This window comes from Oreochromis niloticus, linkage group LG18, assembly GCF_001858045.2.
Source record: "Oreochromis niloticus isolate F11D_XX linkage group LG18, O_niloticus_UMD_NMBU, whole genome shotgun sequence".
Taxonomy (NCBI): domain Eukaryota; kingdom Metazoa; phylum Chordata; class Actinopteri; order Cichliformes; family Cichlidae; genus Oreochromis; species Oreochromis niloticus.
In genome coordinates this window covers 31,871,918-31,883,610 of record NC_031982.2, presented here as the reverse complement: position 1 = coordinate 31,883,610, position 11,693 = coordinate 31,871,918, and the positions used below count along the sequence as shown (strand labels likewise).

Genomic DNA, 11,693 nt, shown 5'->3' with positions numbered 1-11,693 from the left:
TAACTGTCATGTGACTTCTATATTTGCTATCACTGTCTTGGGTTTTCTCAGCACTTTCCTCACCGTGAAAGATTTTTTTCTTCTTTAAAAGGTTAGAAATACTTGAAGTATATGACACCAAACAATATTATTCACATACTTGTTTCATCAATAGTGTGAAGTCAATTTGTCTCTTTCATTTAAATTGATCAAAACAGTATTACCTATCACAGAAAAGATTCTTGTGGTGACAAAGTCCTTGTGATGTGCACTGGTTTGACCCTCAATGTCAACATTAAGGTTTACAGAAACTGCCGGATTTCTGGTAAATTATTGCTTTGGGGGAGTATTTTGTGTGGGTGGAAGGTGAAAGAGGAGGGAGAGAAAGTGAAGTTTGCCCTTTAAAAAAATTATGTACACAATAATGTTGTCCATGTTTGACTTAAAAAGACAGTTTCAGCTGTGTTTGTGCTCTGCTAGGAGGCATCATGGGCAGAACTGTGGTGCAGCTCACCCTCATTGGGCTGCAGCTGGCTTTGGCTTCCACACTGCCAAACAAGGTAGGGTCAAAATACATAAACAGCCATAGCACCACTTTAAAGATCCATAATTTATAATTAAATATACACGGTTAAATAAATAGTTTAAAAGCCAAAAGCTAAAGAAAACAAACTTTTTATGTACCTCTGCAATTAATATTTCACAGATAATGAGATATCTGAGGTGTGCGATTGAATATTTTGTGTCTCAGCATCTTTCTGTCAGTTCAACACCAAAATGTGGGTTGAAGGTTCTTGTGACAATCCTCAGGATTATTTCATTTTGTTCATGTGCTGTGTGTGCGTACAAGTCAGCTGACACATTAACACTGGCATTTGCACATTACTTTGGAGACAAAAAGAAGGATTGGGGTAAGATGAAGTGTTCTGCTAAGCTATATAACATCATGTAATGTCCCATGAAGTGAAAGAATTCGAACTGTATGTGTTTGTATGTCTACCTTATCCTTTCTGTGCATCCACAATCACAGATCTCATTGTAATTGTTCGAGCTTGTTATTTGATGATGGTGTTGATTGGTTAAGGTAAATTTGGCTTGTTTAGTTGTTTGAACTATGGAAACATGTGTTGGATATTTCTAACAACTCCCATTCTGATGCATAAAAAGTAAAAGTATAAATGTAAGTGAGTGTCACGCTCTTTTCAGTGTGTGCCCTGAACACTAGATGAAAACTAATTTTAGGGTTTTTGCAGGGAGACCAATGAAATTCCACTGAAACCAGCCAATGAGATCGGTTAACCCTGTCGTTTTTTCTCAGGATGACTGGGACGTCTACAGCTTTCACATCAACTCCACAGTGACCAGTCGTTATGCCACCACTGTCATCACAAGCCGTGTGGTCAATCGTATGGACGAGTCAAAGGAAATTGAATTCCATGTTCGGATTCCCAAGAATGCCTTCATCAGTAAATTCCGAATGTGTGTGAAGTTAAAGTGATCTGTAACCATCCAGAGACATTTGTAAATTCTACACTGAAGAACAAATTGCCTGATATTTAGTAGTGTGTACATAAGGGCTTTCTTGGTCCTCTTCAGGTTTATCGATGGCCAAGTTTATGATGGTGTTGTGAAAGCTAAGGAGCAAGCTCAGCAGCAGTACACTGAAGCTGTGTCCCGTGGTGAAAGTGCTGGGCTTGTCAGGTATTTAAATTCATTAATTAACTTCAAGGTTTATGTGAAAAAAATCTCAGTAACATTTTTTTATGTCTTCTTCTGTATCTTCAGTTCTCTAAAATTATTTTTGTTTAACTGTGTGAGGAGGAAAAAACCTTTTAGCAGGGATTAAAGTGAAACAATGACATCCGGGGTTGCACAGCTCAGTAGGTTAGATTAGAAAGTTAAATCTTACATGTCATATCCTCATTTATTGTAGACATTTTAAATCAGATATTGAACCAATTCATGATGTTTTGCTGAATTCTGTTTTTCTGAAGGAGTGTACAAAAACAATTTAAGTGTACTAAATTAGCCACAGGCTATATCTTACATAAGTTTGTACACTTTTGAATGCAGTTGTCCAAATCCACAAAGAGCAGTGAAAACTGGAATAGTAGCGCAGGTTAGCTTAGCTCACTCTTCACACAAAGAAAAAAAAATAAATAAATAAATAAATTAAAAAAAAGCTCACAAAAGGGATTTGTATGTGACTTATTACAAAGTAATTCTTTTCCCCACACTATACTGCATTCTACCTGATCTTAGGGGTCCCCCCACCTGCCAAATATCACTTTAATCCTTGCTTTTTAGTCAGTTTACTCAAAAATCAAGTTTGGTCTTCAGGAATAACTGATTTTTAAATGCATTTATATGAAATAATTATTGTTTCTGCTACAGTTCTGTAGGGAGGACTCTGGAGGAATTTAAGACCTCTGTAACTGTGGCTGCTCACAAAAAGGTCACTTTTGAACTCACATATGAGGAACTGATGAAACGCACACATGGCAAGTACGAGCTGCAAATTCATGCTCGACCCATGCAGCCTGTCAGAGACTTCAAGGTGATTTCCATCTTGGTATCTGTTCAGTGATTGTTTAAGAAAACAATGCTGAGATAAGACCACACATGATTAGATCTTCTGTTTTATTTTATTATACTTGTTCCCAGGTGGATGTGTACATTCACGAGGAAGCCGGCATCAATTTCATCGATGTGAAAGGAGGCCTGAGCACCAAAGCCCTCGCTAATGCCATCACCAAAACACATGTTAATAAACAGGTAGTTATAACACAAATGTCAGTTTTATAAACACTAAGAGTCACAACAGTTTGCAATAAGAGGAAGCCTAGAAAAAAATCTATGCATACAGCAAAGAGATGTGGCAAAGGAAAAGGCTCTTAGTGGGTTGTATGTGAGATCAAACTGGAGAGAATGTGCAGCAGGTTAGCGTAATAGGTAATAGTAATGTATTAACAAATGAAGAGAGTTTGTTGAAAAAATGGAATAAATAAAAAAAAAATTGAGGAACTGAAGAAAATGAGACAGAAAGGAGGACAGATGGAGGAATGACAGTGAATCATGAAGTGCAGAGGACTATTAAGGAGGAAGTGAGGGCAGCTACGAAGAGGATAAAGAGTAAAAAGTCAGTTGATTCACATGACGTATGATAGAAGTAGAACTGTGGGACTGCATGAGAAACAGTGGTGATGTGTGTCGCTGAAGTGACAGATTTGTAGTGAGGAAAGGTGGAGGTATGCTCTAGAGAGAAGAGGAATGAACGTCAGTAGAAACAAGAAACATGACAGAATGCATGTGTGTGAATGAGAGATAGAAGAAGATAGTGATTACAAGTACAAATTTTGTTAATGCAGTACCAACTGAATGCCCAATGATCACATCTTTAAATACTGATTTCAACTGTCCCTGTGTACTGTATCATATCTCTGGTATTATGTGACATAATGTAATCGAATCCTACAGTATTTGCATTGTTGTTTTGGGTCATGTTAGTCTTGAACTATTGAAGTCTTCCTGCGCTATATATGTCAGAATGTTGAGCAATTCCCCACTTTTACTCATAATAATGAATTCTGATTTTCTTTTAATATTTTATGCATTAAACGCATTAAAAGACTTTTATTGAACCTCAGACAAAAAACTCGGATCCCAAGTTGTTGTTTTTTTTTCAATGGGGAGTTTAAATTTTTTAAAAATCACTGCATTTTCTCTTTATTTCTAATCCACAGTGTCCAAACCTTTTGTTAACAGTGACTTGTATATGCACCTTTCAGATTTATCAAGCCAAAGCCATGAGAAGGACAGGACAGTGTTTTGAGAGAAATTAAAATCACTGACCTCTCACTCGATCAAGAGTCTAAAGAATGCAATTCTTTCTGTTTGTAGGCATGGGTGTATTTCTATCCAACAGTGGATCAACAGACAATGTGTGACAACTGTGGAGAGCAGGGTATGAATGGAGATCTGGTTATTGTTTATGATGTCAACAGGAACAATGAATTGGGAGACATCAAGGTAAACCCTGATCAATTAGCAATTTACACACAATATAAACTGCATGGGCCAGAAAAGGTTTTGCAAATCAGTACCATATCCTTTGTCTGGCTATTAAATAAAAATTTGACTAAAGCAATCTTTTTTCCTGCTCTTTAGAAATCTGGTGGGTACTTTGTTCATCACTTTGCTCCATCCAATCTTCCCCGAATTTCCAAAAATGTCGTCTTTGTTATTGACAAAAGTGGCTCAATGCAAGGCAGAAAAATAGAGCAGGTAAATGGTTTAAAGGATCTGCTATGTCTATCATTTACGAAAACACCATTTATTTTAATGTCTTTTTTAAATCTTTTATAAAAGTCTGTAATGTGTAAATGTTGTTTTTGCCCAGACTAGGATCGCGTTAATCCATATTTTGAATGACCTGGCAGAAGATGACCATTTTGGTTTGATCACTTTTAATGCCAACATTTTTTCCTGGAAATTGGAACTTGTTCAGGCCAACAGTAAAAACGTGGAAAGCGCCAAAAACTTTGCACGCAACATTCAAGCTACAGGATGTGAGGAGTTGCAGAAATCAGTATATATCTTTTAATATCAAACAGTTAACAGAAGAATTATAGTACTGAAACTTTGTTGTTGACTTTCAGACACAGACATCAATCAAGCACTGCTGCAAGGAGCAAATATGCTGAACACGCATGACAGAGAAGGTTCAGCATCAATCCTTATACTCCTCACAGATGGACAGCCAACCACAGGTTGAAACAAATGACACCTGTACAAAAATGTGCACAAATACTTCTGGACTTAATGATTTTAGTCAATGAGTTTATTGTGATTTCAATAAGGAGAGATCATTTGAAAGACCTGAACATGGTTTAATGAACAGTTTGAGATTTGGCGATAAGACTTTGACAAATCAACATGGCAGAGTGGAGTCCAGTAACGGTAGGACAGGACTTCTCAGAGTCTAGATGCAGAGGTAGAGATGTAGGATCTCCAACTAGGCACAAATGAGGAGGTACTACAAATGAGTCTGAAAGGCAGGCTGATAGAAGAGCACTGAGAGCTTTAGCACTTGTAGAAGGCAGGCAAGGCTGGAGTGATGATGACAGCATGGAGTTTGGACAGCATGTGTGATGTAAAGAATACATTTGCAGCACAACACTCAAGAATGCAGGGAGATTAATGAGTACAGATCAGTTATTCAATATTTTTCATTTTAGCTTTTTGTTTTATCAAGTGTGGGATTCCATTATTTTTGAGCTGAACTGACTGTGTCTTATTTATTTTCAGGGGTGACAAATCTGGAGAAAATACAGTCAAATGTAAGAGAGGCTGTTGCAGGCAAATTCCCAGTTTACTGTCTGGGTTTTGGTTTTGATGTTGATTTTGAGTTCCTTGGGAAAATGTCGCTGCAAAATAAAGGTGTGGCACGGCGGATTTATGTAGACTCTGATGCTGATTTACAGCTGAAGGTATTTTGTATTCTTCCTACCACATGATTTGAAATCACTACAGATTTAGGAAGAAATTAGCATGATTTGCATCATGTCCACACTGTATGTCAACAGGGTTTCTATGAAGAGGTGGCAACTCCTCTGCTGACAGATGTGACAATGATCTATGTGGGTGGGACCAATCTAACCCAGACTAACTTCAGTCAGTATTATAATGGTTCTGAGATTGTGGTGGCCGGACAGATCACAGACAATGACATTGAAACCTTCACACCTCAAGTTGTGGCCATTTCGGTAATGTTTGATCTAAGATATTTATCAGCTGTAATCTTGTGAAAGTTTTTTTTCCCTGCATATTGACATTACAATATATTTTAATTATGACAGAGTAATAGAAGGTTAGTATTTTCTGACCCAAATGGCATCGTGGAATCTGGTCAAAGTGTGTCTGATGACCTTATCCAGAGAGTTTGGGCCTACCTCACAGTTAAACAGCTTCTGGACAAAGAGTAAGTACCATATATGCCATCTTTTGTCATGGTCCTGAGTCCATGACTCAGTGATTTTGTGTTAAGTGTATTTATTGATGATATTATTATTATTATTTGTGGGCTGTTTTGGGATGGTTTGTGTTTTGGATACTGGGTTTGTGCTCCCTCTGTTGGTCCCTGGTGTTAGTGTTCCCCTGTCTCGTCAGGTTAGTCAGGTCCAGCTGTGTCTCCCACCTGTATGAGATTTCCCAGGGTCCCTCTGTGTATTTATAGTATGTGCCTGCCTGTGTTCCTTGTCGCATCGTCTGTGTTCATCCTCTGTGTTACCCTGCGTACTCTGCATTGCTCCGTTAACCTCTCCGTAACTCCTCTATGTGCTCTCCCTGCAGTCCTCCTCTCGTGTTTCAGGTTTGCTGTTCTATAGTTTAGTTTTCCCAGTTTAGTTTATCCTTAGTTCTGTTTTGCCACTTTGTGTTCTGTCTTCTGTAAATAAATCACCCTGCATCTCAAGTAAGTGCTGCATTCGAGTCCTCCGTTTCCACACATCACACGGCTGCTGTCCCAGTCGTGACATCGTTCTTCTTGTGTTATTTCCTAATCAGCTACTTTTTAAAGGGCAGCAACACAAATTTTTCTCTTCATTAACTGTTGAGTGCGTAACTAATCTGGGATATTGGATAAGGCCCAACATATATTTCCCTGAAACCCAAGGTAAAGGCTTTAGATCAGGGGTCCCCAATCCCAGTCCACGAGGGCCGGTGTCCCTGCAGGTTTTATATCTCACCCTGGGTCAACACACCTGAATCACATGATTAGTTCATTACCAGGCCTCTGGAGAACCTCAAGACATGTTGAGAAGGTAATTTATCCATTTAAATCAGCTGTGATGGATCAAGGACACATCTGAAACCTGCAGGGACACTGGCCCTCGTGGACTGGGATTGGGGACCCCTGCTTTAGATCATTTGATGTGACTAGCAGTCCAAAAGGCAAAATTTTGATTGGTCAAAAGTAACATTAATAGTTACAATATAGCATGAATTTATGGGCAAGGAGAAGGAGAGTCATAGTTTCCTTTCTTTACATCCAAGATTGATCATGTTTGAAGCACTCAGTGACCATTTTAAAATGTTTTCCCTGTCAAGAAACAATTTGTCCACTAAAAGATTTTTGAATCAGCTTCCGAAGTTGTGTGCTTATTCATAACATAGATGGCATCCCACGGTCTCAACAACTAAGCTGCAATTTACAAAACAAGTTAAAAATCTACAGCTACAACAAAGACAGGAAATTATGTTTACTACAGCAGCAGAATACAGTTAAAATTCAGCATCTTGGCTCTAAAGTCAACTCTCCCACAAATATGTGAAATAAAAAGAAGGCAGGATGTTTACATAACAATGAGTTTATCTATTTTTTCCCATGTTTCTATGTCCATATTAGATTCCACTAAAATGTTCTTTAAATTTCCTAAGTTGGGACTCAAACAGTAATTTTAAATTGCCAGGGAATACCTGGGGACAATGAAAAATTAAAGATGCATAAATATGTGTAAATTACTTTATCATATGTTACTACTAAATCAATCGTTATATTTACTTAATGCTTTATGACACAGGCTCCAGTTATCTGGACCTGAGAAAGAGCAAGTGAAGAAGGAGGCTTTGAGACTCTCACTGAAGTACAGCTTTGTGACTCCGCTCACATCTATGGTTGTCACAAAGCCTCTGGGAGAGACCATACATGTGCTTCATAAACCCAAGGAAAGTGAAGCACCACAGAGAAGGAAGTCCTCTGGACGTCAATCTATTTCAAGACACCGTGGTACTTCTACTAGTCACAGGAGTGATAATGTTGGTGAGCAGCACAAACAAAGACAATGCAAAACGAGTAGTATTCATCATGACGTTTTCTTTTAATTGTTAAAGATTATTTTCAATATTATTTCATTATTTTCTCTTCCTAAATGCAGATATTTACATTTCTCACTGAAAAAATTAAATACTTAAAAAAACTCTACACCAAAGTGACATTAAATATAGCATGAGTTTGCTTTTTTGGTAATTATGACTCTGTACACCACCGAAAGTTTTAGCTTTATTTCTAGAGGTTTAACAAAAACACTTTAACTGTTTAAGACTTTTTTTTCTATATTTCATATTTTTGTTTATGCACAGAAATATGTTTCAAAGTGTTACAAATGTGTATAAGATGATCCACAAGCGTAAACACAATGACATTTTCTTTGTCTATATTGTGTGTGACACATTGATACACACAAACAAAAAAAAACTCTCCTTATACTCTCAGAAAACTATAAACATTTTCCTGTATAAAAATGATTCCATACTGCACAGGGACAGCTTTACTACATCAAGATAAAGAAACAGTGAGGGTGACTACACTTTGATGACACAAATTTGGATGTCAGAAATTATTACGACCACCCTGAGCAATTGCATTAGATACAGAGCAGCTGCAGTACATCGTGGCCTATTAAAGAAGATGCCCATTTGTTTATGAGCCATCTCACTTCGACTTTGTCAGCCAGCCTCTTTCCCTTCAACTTTTTAGCTGCACAAGAGGCAAGCTACAGACCAAGTCCACCAGTAGCAAGAAGTGAAGTTATTCTGATTATTCAATTTTTTATAATTATAAAAGCATAATTTTATTGCACTTAAATTCTCAAGTTTTTTTTTGTCAGTCTAAGCACTTTTGACCATCTCAATGGTTATCTAATGTGATATTAGCTGAGAGCAGAAATATTCAGGATTGTTCTGTAAGCTAACAATAATGTCAGCCTGCTGTTAAGGTTTAAGTGAGTAAAAGCGATTATATGTGTACTTTTAGACTTTTTGTGCACAGGAAGGTTTTTCTAATAAGAGAAAATATCAGAATAGTTAAAAAGTTAAAAGTTAAAAAGCTAAGTTAAAAAAATATATGTAAATGATCAATATTTATTCAGGTTTGGTATTTAGGTTAGTGCACATTTGTAAAATTGTTTTACATTTGATTGAAATACTGGCATGTTTTTTTCTTTTCAGCAACAACTGCTGTTGAGAGAGCCTTTGAGAGCTGGTTCTCCTCAGTTGATCAAGGTACTCTGTTAGGATAGAATTAAATAAAATGCATTTTTCTTTTTATAGAGATAAAAATGTCAAAAAAAAAAAAACCCACATTACCATAGTTAGGTATTTGTTTTGACAGAATACAACCTCTGCTTTTTAATATGGTGTTTTCTACTTTAAATATTAAGACATTTTATTTCCCTAAAAATGTAGTTTAGTATAATATGAGAAGACTTAACTTAGTTTTAAGTACATTTTTTAAGGCAATGGAAAAAAATGAATACATAGCTACTGTCACGGATTCAAAATATTGGGGATGGATACAAGAGGAAAACCAAAATAACAACACTGGTCCGGCCGGGTCAAGTCAAACGATGATTTTAATGAACACACGTGTGGGAGATGAACACTGCACGCAGACAGCATCGATCTCTCACCGAAAACCACACAACAATAGTTTTTATGAACATCAGGGTATTGGAACGCCCCCTCATGCGTAAAGTAGGTATAATACAATCAATGTTGACAACTTTTAACACATTAAAAGAACATCTTCTTCTTCCCGAGGCCAGATCCTTCCCAGTAATCTTCTAACTCCGCTTATGCCCTGGAACAAACAGTCTCTCCTGCAAGCATAATCAAACAGCTACAAGGCCTTGCAAACTATTATTTAAATATTTGAACTCTCCCCTACACATGAGTTTAACTGCTGCTTGTGTGTGTGCGTGTGTGCCTCGACCTCAGCATTCACTCTGTCTATAAGGACAGAGGCCAACTCTGCATGTGTGCAATAACCTAACTGAAACCATACATGTAGTCTGTTGAATAAATGTTCTAATCAAATGCCACTACTCAAAGCTTAATAAAAGAATATAAATGAATAAAGGATAATGATGAATAACATGATATCTGTGTTTTGTAAGCGTGTTCTTTCTATAGCTCAAGATCCTTAACACAATAGATTGTTCAGTCCTCGCGCCGAACAAAGTTTCCAACCCTCCACTAGTTGACCGAGCCCCCCTCATTGGCAAGCACAAAAATACAATGCATGTGTATACAAAAGGATTATCACTGCACCTGTAATAGAAAATGTTAATATGGAATCATGACAATACCTGTAATACAAGTTGTAACATAAGGCCGTCAGCCTAAAGAAATTCTCTAATGAAGTAACAATTAATGATGATACATAAATGAACTAATGAGTAATTATTGCCAATACACACTACTTAAAGGTTAACAAAAGATATATCTAAATAAAGGATCATAAAATAACATGATGTAAGTGTCTTGTAAGCATGTGCGGCCTTCTACGCTCTACGTCACTTCCCTCAATAGATCAGTCAGACATCCCGCTGACTGTAGCTTTTAACCCTTACTGACGTGAGCACAACTCCATAATAAGCACCAAGCGGCAATATGTATAAATATGATCATGGTTACACCTGCAATGAAAGATTATATGATTATACCAACACCTGTAAATAGAAGATTAACATGAGGTTATAACAATCACTGTAATACAAACGTTAATGTAATGTCAATAGCTTCAATAAATGCTTTAATGCAATGCTTATTATATGGTTCTAATGTAATGATAAAATAACAGTAAAATATCCCTTCTCACTACCATCTTGTACTACTGAATATATTATACAATTTGATGGTATAGCATTAAACAGCAATACCCTACAGTTAATACTTGATGCTTAATTAATTCAAATAGGATTAAATATGTTTTCATTATCTGACTCATCAGTTAAATTTCAAACGTTTCCCATAAATGTATCTGAACTTTCTCAATAAATATTACAAAAATGTTTCGTAGTTTGCAGCATATGCCATTTATAAATACAGATATAATATTATGAATATGATTATTACTTGTACTAGTAGTGACCATGTATATGTAACATGATTTCTGTAGGGTTTTGTAAGCCTTACAATTTTTTGTGTTCAAACCTTCCATGCAAACCCTCTCTTATGCCTGCCTTTGTTGAAAGTATTTCTTGGAGCTACATTAGTTTAATTTTGAATTTTCATTTATTTTAAATTTTCTAATCCAAATTTCTTCTAATGATAATGATAATAATAATAATAATAATAATAATAATAATAATAACGATAGCTTCTATCATCATCGTCAGTTTGCTCCATATAAGCAATTCCTGCTTTAATTTGTTTTTCAAAAAAAATGTTTGGATTTACAAGAGCAAGGCACTTAGTTTATGACTTGATTCATTCATGAAACCTTTAGGCCATTTGAGTAGTTCATTATTATATACATAGCTGGTTATCTGATTGTTCAGGTTTTCTCTGAATTATTGCAGTGTCTTCACCTTACAATACAAAGTGCTCTTATGTTGATGTGATTTTGTGTTAAATACATTAAATTAAATTGATTTGACTATAAATGTAAATGTGATGCTTATTTCTTGCTTTCACGTAATCTTTTTGCTGTTCTTGTTACAGGAGAAATGATAGATCTTTTACAATTTCTTAAAGGAGGTATGATATGACACATGCTGTATACTATATTCTGATGTAACTACTGAAAAGATTTATACTGAATATTAAACTAACTGAAGTACAAATAAACCTTTGAACTAACGCTACACTGAAATGAACAAGTACAGCTACAAAAGTAACTAAATGAAAAACGTTTTTCAATTGGAGATAGGAGT

The 11,693-nt window shown here is 36.2% G+C and overlaps 1 protein-coding gene across 3 annotated transcripts in view; it reads left to right on the top strand.

Moving 5' to 3' along the window:
* The first annotated feature begins 459 nt into the window (after window positions 1–459).
* Window positions 460–11,693, top strand: part of LOC100703361 (inter-alpha-trypsin inhibitor heavy chain H3) — a 20,033-nt gene continuing 8,799 nt past the window's right edge. For all 3 annotated transcript variants that reach the window (XM_019347739.2, XM_025900320.1, XM_025900319.1), the window contains exons 1-15: window positions 460–539; window positions 1,298–1,458; window positions 1,576–1,680; window positions 2,374–2,536; window positions 2,644–2,754; window positions 3,880–4,008; window positions 4,147–4,263; window positions 4,379–4,547; window positions 4,638–4,748; window positions 5,287–5,468; window positions 5,565–5,744; window positions 5,838–5,959; window positions 7,560–7,798; window positions 8,986–9,039; window positions 11,482–11,517. In XM_019347739.2, coding sequence (XP_019203284.1) covers window positions 468–539; window positions 1,298–1,458; window positions 1,576–1,680; window positions 2,374–2,536; window positions 2,644–2,754; window positions 3,880–4,008; window positions 4,147–4,263; window positions 4,379–4,547; window positions 4,638–4,748; window positions 5,287–5,468; window positions 5,565–5,744; window positions 5,838–5,959; window positions 7,560–7,798; window positions 8,986–9,039; window positions 11,482–11,517 — 1,951 coding nt within the window. In that variant the 5' untranslated portion in view covers window positions 460–467. The remainder of the gene's footprint in view (window positions 540–1,297; window positions 1,459–1,575; window positions 1,681–2,373; window positions 2,537–2,643; window positions 2,755–3,879; window positions 4,009–4,146; window positions 4,264–4,378; window positions 4,548–4,637; window positions 4,749–5,286; window positions 5,469–5,564; window positions 5,745–5,837; window positions 5,960–7,559; window positions 7,799–8,985; window positions 9,040–11,481; window positions 11,518–11,693) is intronic.